The sequence below is a fragment of the Opisthocomus hoazin genome, chromosome W, assembly GCF_030867145.1.
Source record: "Opisthocomus hoazin isolate bOpiHoa1 chromosome W, bOpiHoa1.hap1, whole genome shotgun sequence".
Lineage (NCBI taxonomy): Eukaryota > Metazoa > Chordata > Aves > Opisthocomiformes > Opisthocomidae > Opisthocomus > Opisthocomus hoazin.
This window is the reverse complement of record NC_134453.1, coordinates 47,455,692-47,468,962: the sequence shown is the minus strand read 5'-3', so window position 1 is coordinate 47,468,962 and position 13,271 is coordinate 47,455,692. Positions and strand designations below refer to the sequence as shown.

Genomic DNA, 13,271 nt, shown 5'->3' with positions numbered 1-13,271 from the left:
ACAAACCTCACTTAGAACTCAGGCACCAGTTCATGCAATTAGGTAAACTTTCTTGTGCTTAGACATGTGTTATTGTTTATTAATACACAAACATGAAAATTCAGCTGCAGACTCATCAGTTTTCTTTATTTCAAGGGGCAATATGTTCCTAACAAAAATCTCAGATATTTTTCAAGCTGTAAGTTAGCAAAGAGATTTTAAAACTGAAAATGGAGAAGTATAAAAGCTTAGCAGAAAAGATCAGTGGGCACAAGACAACTCAGCAAAGTTCTCAGCCTTTACTAGTGTAGACTCAATCCCACAATGTTAATCACAGAATCATAGAGTCACAGAATCATTAAGGTTGGAAAAGACCATCTAAGATCATCAAGTCCAACCATCCACCCAACACCACCATGCCTACTAAACCATATCCTGAAGTGCCACATCTACATGTTTTTTGAAAACCTTCAGGGATGGTGACTCAGCCACCTCCCTGGGCAGCCTATTCCAATGCCTGACCGCTCTTTTAGTAAAGAAATTTTTCCTACTATCCAATCTAAACCTCCCCTGATGCAACTTGAGACCATTGCCTCTCATCCTATCACTAGTTACCTGGGAGAAGAGACCAACACCTGCCTCACTACAACCTCCTTCAAGGTAGTTATAGAGAGTGATAAGGTCTCCCCTCAGCCTCCTCTTCTCCAGAATAAACAACCCCAGTTCCCTCAGCCACTCCTGACATAACACAGAGTGTGAAAGCAGTAAACAGAGTAAAGAATGACTGGCAAACACATATAAGCTGAATGAAGACTCAGCTGAAGATATATAATTAGTTCTTATAAATTAATTCTTATAGCAGGACACAGAGTTAGGACTCCTGGAAACTAATTTGTTTGTGACATTTCATATTTATACTTTCTTCATTCGTGTTTTGGTCTCAAAGGTCTATTCATGAGAAGCCCAACTTTATAGACATTGAAGGCAAACAAACGGTGTGTTTGTTCTGAGATAGTGTGGTTAAAGTGAAAGAAACTCAGGTCTTCCAGATTGGAGGACTGGGCTTTATTTCCATCTCAGCCAGCAGTAAAGTTCTATACAACACATCAGCTCCTCAGTTGTAAAGTCTCATCCATAAAACATAGGGAATGAGGGACAAGAAGAGATATTCTTTTCAGATGCACAGCTTAGACATAAAGAACAAAGTTTCCCCTGTCAAAATTTGCATCATCATTGAAATAAACATGATCAGATGCAAACATGAGGGATAACATACTGCAATGCATGCTCTGTTATTCGGAGGAATTCTTTCTTTTACGAGCAAATGAGATATTCATAGAATCATAGAATGCTTTGGATTGGAAGGGACCTTTAGAGGTCATCTAGCCTAACCCCCCTGCAGTGAGCAGGGACATCTTCAACTAGACCAGGCTGCTCAGAGCCCCGTCCACCTGGCCTTGAATGTTTCTAGGGATGGGGCCTCCACTACCTCTCTGGGCAACCTGTTCCAGTGTTTCACCACCCTCATTGTAAAAAATTTCTTCCTTATATCCAGTCTAAATCTACCCTCCCTTAGTTTAAAACCATTACCCCTTGTCCTGTCACAACAGGCCTTGCTAAAAAGATTGTCCCCATGGTCCCCATATTAACGATGTGTGAAAGAGTGTCTCCTTCTATATTTCCCTTTCCCTTTGATTGTATGTCACTTCAGCATTTTCCTTATCCAAGTTCTGTTTTTTTTTCTGGTAGAATCAATTGGGCTATAATAACAATCAGCCCAGGGAGGTGAAAGCCCTACTTATCAAGATGGCCAAATGCAAGGAAAGAGCTTTCAAGTTTGAGGGATGCACATCACTTCAGGGCTTGCAATGCTCTTGGTGCCTTTTTTTGTATCTTTTAAAATTTTGCTGTGGATTGACATTTAGGGAGGGAAGAAGAAGGCGGCTGCGAGGGGACCTAATAAATGCTTACAAATATCTGCAGGGTGGGTGTCAGGAGGATGGGGCCAAACTCTTTTCAGTGGTGCCCAGTGACAGGACAAGGGGCAATGGGCACAAACTGAGGCACAGGAAGTTCCGTCTGAACATGAGGAAGAACTTCTTCCCTCTGAGGGTGACGGAGCACTGGAACAGGCTGCCCAGGGAGGTTGTGGAGTCTCCTTCTCCGGAGATATTCAAGACCCGCCTGGACAAGGTCCTGTGCAGCTTGCTGTAGGTGACCCTGCTTCGGCAGGAGGGTTGGACTAGATGACCCACAGAGGTCCCTTCCAACCCCTACTATTCTGTGATTCTGTGATTCTGTGACACCTGTAGTGTGACCATTCAAGGTTAAGGGAAGTCAGAATAAAGACAAGGCACTGTTCACATAAATCAAGATCAAGCTGGCCCTGCAAAAAGGTTCTCAGAATGATGGCAGGTCAATGTACTGTAGATGCAAAAAGGAGATATGTGTGCGTCCTCTGCCTTTATCGAAATAGTCACATCCCTCTTAATGGAACAGGAAAATAAACAGATGTTCTCCAGTCCTGAGGGCTCTGGTGATACACAAGGTACTTTTCTTGATGCATATATGCAATAAGGATGATACAGAGGCAGGAGAATGTATACTTTCTAACCACAGATGGACAAATTCAGGTTAGAAACGTAAAGAAAAAAATCTTACTTAACCACTAGAATAACTTACCAAGGCTGTGGTGGATTCCCCACTGCTGGAAATTTTCAAGTGAAGAGTGGATGCTTTTTCTGAGAAAGAAGCTCTAATTCTAGCCCCACTACTAAACTTGAATTAGGAACAATTTGATAAACCTGTTACTTGTTGAGAGGTAAGACTGTTCATTGACAAAAGTAACACAAACTTGACATAATCACCGATAAGCAATGTAGGGAGGGAGGAAGAAAGAAGTATTTACAAAAAAAGCAAACACAAGGAGCTGTTTTTGGTTTTTTGTTTTTTTGTTTTTTTGTTTTTTGTACTTTGAGGTATAAGCCATATTGCAAAGAAGAAATGTTGAGAAATGCAGAGAATTATTGCACTGATGATGTTCTCACCTGTCTCTTGTATGTCTCCAGCTGGCTACGTGCTACATTGGCTTTCCTTAGTTCTTCCTCCAGACTCACAGTGTTCTGCATGTACACCGTATTCTTCTCTTCTAATAGTTTCACTTGATGCCGCAAATCACCCAGGTCTTCCAGTTTCTTTTTGTATGACTCTACCTGGCTTTCTAACTTGGCCACTTTATCAGAAGAATGTCTGGGAAGACAAGAGGTTGAACATTTGTATCCAATCTATACTTGGAAGACTAAAAATCATTGTAGAAAACATTCCCAGACATCAAGGAAGCACAATAATACAAACATCCTCACACACTACTAAATGTCTTGGTTTTCAAGTTTTCTGCTCCCCCCATTAGTTGACACAAAGTGCTGTTATAAGTGTTTTAATACATATTCATCCTCAAAACTATTGCACCAAAAGCTAATGAAGACTAAATTTAATTATATGAATTTTACTGTGGATTTAAACTATTTATATATTCTAAAAAAGAAAAAAAGCCCAAAGCTAATGGAACATAGTTTACCTAGAGTACATCTATTTCATCCTTCAGAGACTGAGCCTCTTCTGCTAATGTACTAAGCTCTTCAGTCTGTTGTCTCAGTTCTGCAATTTCCTTTTCTAGTTCTTCACAATGTATGTGATAGTCATCTTTGGCAGCTTCCAACCTGTACAATTGAAGTAAACCAGGACAACATGGTTGAGAGCCTCTGGGTAAGGATTAGGACAAAAAGTTGCCCTTGTTCTTATGAGCGACTTCAACTTCCCAGATGTTAACTGGGTCTATCATGCAGCAGACACAAACAGGTCCAGGGAATTCCTGAAGCATATTGAAGATATTGAAGATAACTTTTTGATGTAGTTACTAAGAAAGTCGCCTAGGAAAGGTGCCCTCCTAGATCTGTTGTTTGTAAACAGAGATGGTCTTGTGGGTGATATGATGATTGGTGACTGTCTTTGCCACAGTGATCATGAAATGGTTGAGTTCAAAGTCTTTGGTGATATGAGAAAAACTGTCACCAGAGCTACTACCCTGGATTTTGGGAGAGCAGACTTCAGCCTACTCAAGGAACTAGTTAGTAAGGTCCCCTGGGAATCTGTTTTTGAGGGTACTGGGGTCCACAAATGCTGATCACTTTTTAAGAGTCATCTTTTAAAAGCACAGGAGCAGTCAATTCCAATGTGTCGGAAGTCAAGCAAATGGGACAGAAGGCCGGCTTGGATGAGCAGGGATCTCCTTCTGGAACTTAGGAGGAAAAAGAAAGTGTATGGACTTTGGAAGCAAGGTCAGGCTACATAGAAGGACTATAGAGATGCTGTTTGCCACTGTGGGGAGAAAATTCGTACAGCCAAAGCTCAATTGGAATTGAAGCTGGCCAGTACCATGGTGGATAATAAAAAAGGGCTTTTTTAAGTATGCTAACAGCAAAAGGAAGACTGAAGAAAATATTGGTCCGTTACTTGATGAAGTTGGTCACCTCACAGATAGGGACGTAGACAAAGCAGAGACATTTAATGCCTTTTTCACCTCTGTCTTTAATACCGATGATGGGCCCTGGGACCCCCTGAGCCCTGGGTTGGAGGACCGTGACTCAGGGAGTGAAGCTCCCAGTTGACATTGAACTTGTACAGGATTTGCTGCTGCAACTGAATGCACATAAGTCTGTGGGGCCCAATTGGATTCATGCCAGGGTACTGAAAGAGTTGGCCGATGTTATTGCAAGACCTCTCTCAGTTATTTATCAATGCTCTTGGGAATCTGGAGAGGTCCTAGTTGACTGGAAACTAACAAATGTTATTCCAATTTTCAAGAAGGGTGTGGGTAGTTAAGGCTTGGCGGTCTGAAGATGTCGCGCTGTACGGAAAGGTAGTGTCCCCCCCCTCTCCTAATAGCCAATAGCGTTTAACCCGTGAAGTAAGCAGACGGAAGTGATGCTGTAAACCTAGGCTATATAACGCTGTGTTATTTATCAATAAACGCCATTTGCCGTCCACCACATTGGTGTCTGCGTGCTGATGACCCGAGCGGCCGAGGGGTGGGTCGCCGAGCCGTCCCTGAACCTGGTCGCCACGCCAACGAAGGCGACAAGTGGTGCCGAAACCCGGGAAAGACTCGCCTGGAATCGGGTGAACGGTGGCCGGAGCGGCAGGACCAGCCCGGCGGGGAGGACGCTCCCGGACTAGCAAGGAGGATGGAAGCCCTTGTGAAGGTCATATCGCAATTACATAAGCAGTGGGGGATTGATTGTAAGCCCAAAGATTTTACGCTCGCAGTTGCGAGACTTTTGCATATTGGGGTCATTGACCAGCCGGTGGATATTTTCCACCCTGAGGTGTGGGATAAGTGCACTAAAGCGTTAGCCGAGGAGATGATGTCCTCGGGTTGTGGGAAAAACCTTAAGTCGTGGGGGAAAGTCGTACAGGCCCTGCAGAAAGCTAGACAAGAGCAGGAGACCTGGAAGGTGTCAAGGAGCTGTTTGTTTGCTACCCCAAAATTGGGAATCGGGGCAGCTACACAGACTTTGCACCCCCCAGACGATAACGGCTCTGCTGAGCCTAAAGATCAGCAAGAGGGTGACACGTCCCCTCAACTCCCGGACCCCGACCCGCTTACGGAGGGAGAGAAACAGGCTAAATCCTTCTGGGGCGGGTTAGCCGAGGAGGCTAGGAGCGCCGCGGAAAAAACAGGGTCTGAGGAAGTCTGGGCTACACCACCGCCCTATGCGCCCCAAGATGGCGCCGAGCCCAAAGGGGAAAGGCGGGATGAAAATTCCTTTGGTGATAACAGGGAGGAAGCGCTAAAGTTATCAAGCGCACAAGTTATCAAGCGGGAGGTGGAAGAGAACAGGGGGGTGAGCGGGGGGCAGAGAGCCAACCAGAGCGTGCATTTCAAAAGGTGCGCCTGTGGGGTAGGCACCCTGCCAAGCGGAGGGTGGGGCGGGCCCGGGGGGGGAGGAGCGGCCCGCCCATAGGGGAGGGGGCCGGAGCTCGTCAAAAAGGTACTGGAGACCGGAAGTAACCAGTCAGTCGAGTTCCGACTCCGATTCAAACACCAGCGGGGACGAGTGGCTCGCAACTGATTTAAACGTAGTAGAGGAGGAAACAGAGATAAATAAAGTCAAGAGCCAAAATATCCCCATCCAAATTAAAGAGAAACCACGAGGGGGAGAAATCCCTCTCACGGACTGGAGGAGAATAAAGATTGCGTGCGCCGACTGGGCCCCATCGGCCGTGCTAGCGTTCCCGGTCCGGGTGACGGACGGGGGACAGAGGGTCCACTCACCTATAAACCCTAAGGACATACAAGCGATTGTTAAGGCAATCGCAGATAAAGGCCTTAATTCTGCCATGGTCTCCACCCTTATAGATGGTATATTCGGGGGAGACGATATGCTCCCATTCGATATAAAACAAACTTGTAGATTGATCTTTGACGGGGCAGGGATGATCGTTTTTAAACAAGAATGGGAGGACAACTGTACGAAGCAACTGGCCCAAGTAACTGGGGCAGACCATCCACTGCATGGTTCCAGCCTGCAGCGGTTAATGGGCACAGATCCCACAATGATTACTCCCCAGGCACAAGCCCAAGCCCTGCGGGCCCATGAAGTTATGGCAACCACTCGTGCGGCCAGAGAAGCTATTCGCACAACCTCTAGAGTCATTACCAAACCATCGCCATGGTCCACAATAAAACAAAGTGAAAGTGAGAGCTTCACAAAATTCGTGGATCGTCTCCAAGCAGCGGTTGATTCTTCGGCCTTGCCTGCAGAGGCAAAAGGCCCAGTCATAGCGGAATGTTTACGTCAGCAGTGTAATTCGACAACCAAAGAAATCCTGCGATCACTATCAGCGGGGTCGAGTATCGCAGACATGATTAAGCATGTCGCGAAGGAAGAGCATCTAACCCCGATCCAGGTGGCTGTTCACACCATACTAGCCAGAATAAAACTAATGAAAACTGTGAGTTTTTGTCCGCAGGACCGGATCATCGGACACCCCCGTAACCCGTACACCCCGGTGACAAGAGAGGGCGACAAGTCGGCAAACGTCCTGTCCGAGCCTGAAACCTCCTCACGGACAGAATCCAGACAACGGCAGAATAGCGTCCGCAAAGGGGGGCTACGATGCCCTTGTGTGATCCTAATCTTGGAGCTTGTCACTATAGGACAGGCAGAATCAAGTTACCATCACCATCAGCCATATAGGTGGGTCCTACGGAACCTTGTAAATGGTCGAGTAGTAAGAGAAGTCATAACAGCAGGACCTCCTAGATTTGCTGCTCACCTGTGTGAATTAGCACCCATACAGCCCTGCCTAAACCAGTGGCCCTATTACTCATGTCCACAATCTAACCCAGGAAAGGGATATTGTAATTGTCCTAATCAATATTATTGCGCATATTGGGACTGTGTCACTATCGCTTCCGCTTGGACACCCCCAATCCCAGACAAATATTTAACGACAACATGGGGACCACTAGGTTGCAAACATCCACGACTTGATTGGTCTGGAGGATCTGTAGGGTACAGTAATTGTGACGCTATAATCCTCCAAGTAATTCATCCAGAAGACTCAAGATGGGTAACGGGAAGAACTTGGGAAATTAGGTATTGGGAACCAGGACAAGATCGAGGTGGATTGATACATATAAGGAAGGAGGAAATAATAAAAAACCCTCCTCATGGAATTGGCCCCAATCCAATTGTTAGTGGACCACAGATAACTGCTAGCCCCCTGGAGACCACCCAAAGTGATGTAATATCCTCCCTCGATGGGATGAGGGAACCCCCCTTATGGAAACTAATGCGAGCTACCTACGACACCTTGAACCAAACCAACCCAAAACTAACTGCACACTGTTGGTTGTGCTATGACGTGAAACCCCCTTTTATGAGGCTATAGGGGTAAACACAACATATAGCCTAGACACCCGATCCGTACCACTTCAGTGTTCTTGGAAAGAGAAGAAAGGAGGATAACTATGCAATATGTTTCTGGATCTGTATAGGCAATGTGTGGGGACAAAAACGGAAGCTCTGTAGTTCTGTCTTGTCCACAGTGGGAAAAACCAAAGAAAAATGGGTTATTCCCTCTGAAGGAGCTCAATGGATCTGTTCCAAAACAGGCCTTACTCCATGCATATCTCTGGCAGTGTTTAATCCCATGGTTAACCACCCTGCTATCCACCTTGATAGGACCAATCGCGATGATTGTAATAGCACTAATTTTTGGACCCTGTATACTGAATGGAATCGTGTCGTTCGTCAAAAGTCGGCTAGAGAAAGTTAACATTATGTTTGTAGAACACCTTCAGCTGCTTTAGAAATGTACCTACCCACTGTTATCCTAAAAATTACCTCAACTTTTACCTGTTTACTGTGCCTTATACTTTTTCAGGTTTATAGCATATACTTTTTAAAACTATAAATATATTGTAAAATATAGAATAAATATAAAATAAGAATATCGATAGAATTTTTAAGACTTTAAGATTATATTTTAAAATTATATTATATATATTTTAAAATTATGTTTTAGCTAATTTACAAATGCATTTGTTCAAGGCGCCTTATATTTGTTATCGTAAGATCTTAATATTTATATTTTTAAGTTATAGTTAAGATTAATTAAGGTTAAGTCTAACATAATATTAAGTTTAAGTCTTAAGTTAAATACTAAGTTAAGTTAAGTATTACAACTTTATATTTCATATTAGCCTATTTAGTTAAGCATAAGGAGGGGGGAAATGTGGGTAGTTAAGGCTTGGCGGTCTGAAGATGTCGCGCTGTACGGAAAGGTAGTGTCCCCCCACCTCCTAATAGCCAATATCATTTAACCCGTGAAGTAAGCAGACGGAAGTGATGCTGTAAACCTAGGCTATATAACGCTGTGTTATTTATCAATAAACGCCATTTGCCGTCCACCACATTGGTGTCTGCGTGCTGATGACCCGAGCGGCCGAGGGGTGGGTCGCCGAGCCGTCCCTGAACCAGGTCGCCACGCCAACGAAGGCGACACTTATGTCCACAATCTAACCCAGGAAAGGGATATTGTAATTGTCCTAATCAATATTATTGCGCATATTGGGACTGTGTCACTATCGCTTCCGCTTGGACACCCCCAATCCCAGACAAATATTTAACGACAACATGGGGACCACTAGGTTGCAAACATCCACGACTTGATTGGTCTGGAGGATCTGTAGGGTACAGTAATTGTGACGCTATAATCCTCCAAGTAATTCATCCAGAAGACTCAAGATGGGTAACGGGAAGAACTTGGGAAATTAGGTATTGGGAACCAGGACAAGATCGAGGTGGATTGATACATATAAGGAAGGAGGAAATAATAAAAAACCCTCCTCATGGAATTGGCCCCAATCCAATTGTTAGTGGACCACAGATAACTGCTAGCCCCCTGGAGACCACCCAAAGTGATGTAATATCCTCCCTCGATGGGATGAGGGAACCCCCCTTATGGAAACTAATGCGAGCTACCTATGACACCTTGAACCAAACCAACCCAAAACTAACTGCACACTGTTGGTTGTGCTATGACGTGAAACCCCCTTTTTATGAGGCTATAGGGGTAAACACAACATACAGCCTAGACACCCGATCCGTACCACTTCAGTGTTCTTGGGGAGAGAAGAAAAGGAGGATAACCATGCAATATGTTTCTGCATCTGGGACCTGTATAGGCAATGTGTGGGGACAAAAACGGAAGCTCTGTAGTTCTGTCTTGTCCACAGTGGGAAAAACCAAAGAAAAATGGGTTATTCCCTCTGAAGGAGCTCAATGGATCTGTTCCAAAACAGGCCTTACTCCATGCATATCTCTGGCAGTGTTTAATCCCATGGTTAACCACCTTGCTATCCACCTTGATAGGACCAATCGCGATGATTGTAATAGCACTAATTTTTGGACCCTGTATACTGAATGGAATCGTGTCGTTCGTCAAGAGTCGATTGGAGAAAGTTAACATTATGTTCGTAGAACACCGTCAGCTGCTTTAAAAACGTACCTACCCACTGTTATCCTAAAAGTTACCTCAACTTTTACCTGTTTACTGTGCCTTATACTTTTTCAGGTTTATAGCATATCCTTTTTAAAACTATTGTAAAATATAGAATAAATATAGAATAAGAATATCGATAGAATTTTTAAGACTTTAAGATTATATTTTAAAATTATATTACATATATTTTAAGATTATATTTCAGATTATATTTTAGCTAATTTACAAATGCATTTGTTTAAGGCGCCTTATATTTGTTATCGTAAGATCTTAATATTTATATTTTTAAGTTATAGTTAAGATTAATTAAGGTTAAGTCTAACATAATATTAAGTTTAAGTCTTAAGTTAAATACTAAGTTAAGTTAAGTATTACAACTTTATATTTCATATTAGCCTATTTAGTTAAGCATAAGGAGGGGGGAAATGTGGGTAGTTAAGGCTTGGCGGTCTGAAGATGTCGCGCTGTACGGAAAGGTAGTGTCCCCCCCCTCTCCTAATAGCCAATAGCGTTTAACCCGTGAAGTAAGCAGACGGAAGTGATGCTGTAAACCTAGGCTATATAACGCTGTGTTATTTATCAATAAACGCCATTTGCCGTCCACCACATTGGTGTCTGCGTGCTGATGACCCGAGCGGCTGAGGGGTGGGTCGCCGAGCCGTCCCTGAACCAGGTCGCCACGCCAACGAAGGCGACAGAAGGGCAAAAATGAAGACCCTGTTAATTATAGGTCTGTCAGTTTCACTTCAGTGCCTGGTAAAATTATGGAGATTATTCTCGGAGTTATTGAAAAACACTTGAAAGACATGAGTTCATGAAGGGAAAGTCATGCCCTGCTAACTTAATATGCTTTTATGACAAGGTTACCTGCCTAATGGCTGAAGGGAAGGCAGTGGATGTGGGGTTTTTTTTACTTATTTTAGCAAAGCTTTTGCTATTGTCTCTTACAGTATCCTTCTGGACAAAATGTCCAGCATACAGCTGGACAAGTCCATAATACATTAGGTGAACTACTGGCTGACAGGTTAGGCTCAAAGAGTTATAGTAAATGGGATTACATCAGGCTGGTGACCAGTCACTAGTGGGGATCCCCAGGGCTCAATTTTAGGGCCAGTGCTGTTTAATGTTTTTATAAATGATTTGGACGCAGGAGTCGAATGTACATTAAGTAAGTTTGCTGATGATACTAAATTAGGAGGAGCTGTTGATTGCCTTGATGGTAAAAAGGCCTTACAGAGAGATCGCAGAATCGCAGAATGGTAGGGGTTGGAAGGGACCTCTGTGGGTCATCTAGTCCAACCCCCCCTGCCAAAGCAGGGTCACCTACAGTAGGCTGCACAGGACCGCGTCCAGGCGGGTCTTGAATATCTCCAGAGAAGGAGACTCCACAACACCTCTGGGCGGACTGTTCCAGTGCTCCGTCACCCTCAGAGGGAAGAAGTTCTTCCTCATGTTGAAACGGAACTTCCAATGCTTCAGTTTGTGCCCATTGCCCCTTGTCCTGTCACTGGGCACCACTGAAAAGAGTCTGGCCCCATCCTCCTGACACCCACCCTTCAGATATTTACAGACATTTATTGAACATGAAAACTTTATCCTAGGGTTTATGCCAGGATTTTGTCCAGCTGTCCAACTCCCTTATACTGTCATCAATGTTGGCAGCCAAACCTGATCTTCAGATGTTCTGAATGCTGTAGCTCTCACTTAATTTTCATTTTTGTATGCTATGCCTGTTCAGTGCCTCTGAAGAACCAAGTATTTTGACTAGCATGTGCAGAGCACAGAACAAAATCTGTTATGACAAACTCTCATTAATATATGCAGGAAAAGTTTCATGAAGTTGGCAGTGAGTGAAGGGAGTAATCAAGATAAGCTTTGACAAAACATGGGGAATGAGAGGAGAAGACAACTTGGTAGCACAAAGTGCAAAGTGCCATTGTGAATTTGATCCAAAATTAAAATAAAAAAATAATAAAGATACCCATAAAAGGGGATGCAGTCAAGAAAGAGGTATAGCAGCAGTTAATTGAAGGAGTCTAATTAATTCAAGCAGTTAATTAAATTAGAATGGAGACAAGATCATCAATGGGAGCCTTAAGCCAAAAATTACAAAGGTTTTAATGATAGACCAGAACAGTCAGACACAGAAGGTTGAGAAAACAGCTGCTGCACCACACTGCATATCAACAAAGCTGCACCTAGTAGACCTGGAGTAGACTGACTAGAGCTGGAAGAATAAAAAGACAGACAAGTTGTCATTAGAAATCGCGCAGGGAGAATGCAGAGAAAGGAGATATAGGAGCACTGAAAGACAGAGCTGTGGTGGACAGATGAGAAAGGTTTCAAAAAGTCTCCAAAACCTTGATGTAAAGAGAACAGAGGAAGGTGGAATGACAACCGTTACAGGCAGTGAAGAAATTAAAGCAGGGGAGTGAGGGAGAGAAGAAGAGAGAGATAAAACCTGTTTAGTATAAACAGGAAGTGACAATCGGATTATGGTAGGAATTGTTCCAGATAATTAAGAAAAATATCCTAAGATGAGTTATAAAGGCAATTTAGAGAAACACGAATATACTATTTCTTTACTGTGTAGCTATACAGAGACAAGGAAAACATGCATTAGCTGGAGTGAAAGATGGAGAAGCACAGGCTGTTTTTCAAGAAAAAAAAGGGAGGGGTCATATGTACATACAAAGTGAGAAGAACTGAGAGAGAGGAAAGAAGCTTGGCAAGAGAAAGCAGAAGGATGGGAAAACACATGCACAAAAGGTAATAAAAGGTTACAGGAAAGCTGACATCAGAATTACAGAAGGGTGTAGGAAAGGAGTGCAGAAAGAAGAAAAAACAAGCGTAGGGACATGTATGAGTGTACATGGCAAGGTTTTGGTAGCACTCGGCGGGGGGGGGGGGTCAGTAGTGGCCTCTGTGAGAAAAGGTAAGGGACTGCTCTGTGCCAGACAAAGCCGGTTCCAGACGGCTCCATCAACAGACCAAACCAGGCCAAAGCTGAGCCAATTAGAGAAGTTGGAGATGCCTTTGTGAAAACATATTTAACAAAGGGCAAAATGTCATAGAGGCAGAGAGAAGTGAGGGGGAAAGTGTGAGAAACAACAGTGCGAACACCAAGGTAAGGGAAGGAGGGGGAGGAGGTGTTCCAGGCACCAAAGCAGAGATTCCCCTGTAGGCCGTGGGAGAGACCATGGTGGAGCAGATATCCACAC

At 43.9% G+C, this 13,271-nt stretch overlaps 1 protein-coding gene across 1 annotated transcript in view; it reads right to left on the bottom strand.

Moving 5' to 3' along the window:
• Positions 1 to 13,271, bottom strand: part of LOC142365523 (protein Hook homolog 3-like) — a 96,328-nt gene that overhangs the window by 19,576 nt on the left and 63,481 nt on the right. Inside the window, exons 7-8 of the mRNA XM_075446336.1 lie at positions 3,561 to 3,698; positions 3,027 to 3,231 (exon numbers count right to left, since the gene is read on the bottom strand). Of these exons, the coding sequence (XP_075302451.1) occupies positions 3,027 to 3,231; positions 3,561 to 3,698 (343 nt within the window). The remainder of the gene's footprint in view (positions 1 to 3,026; positions 3,232 to 3,560; positions 3,699 to 13,271) is intronic.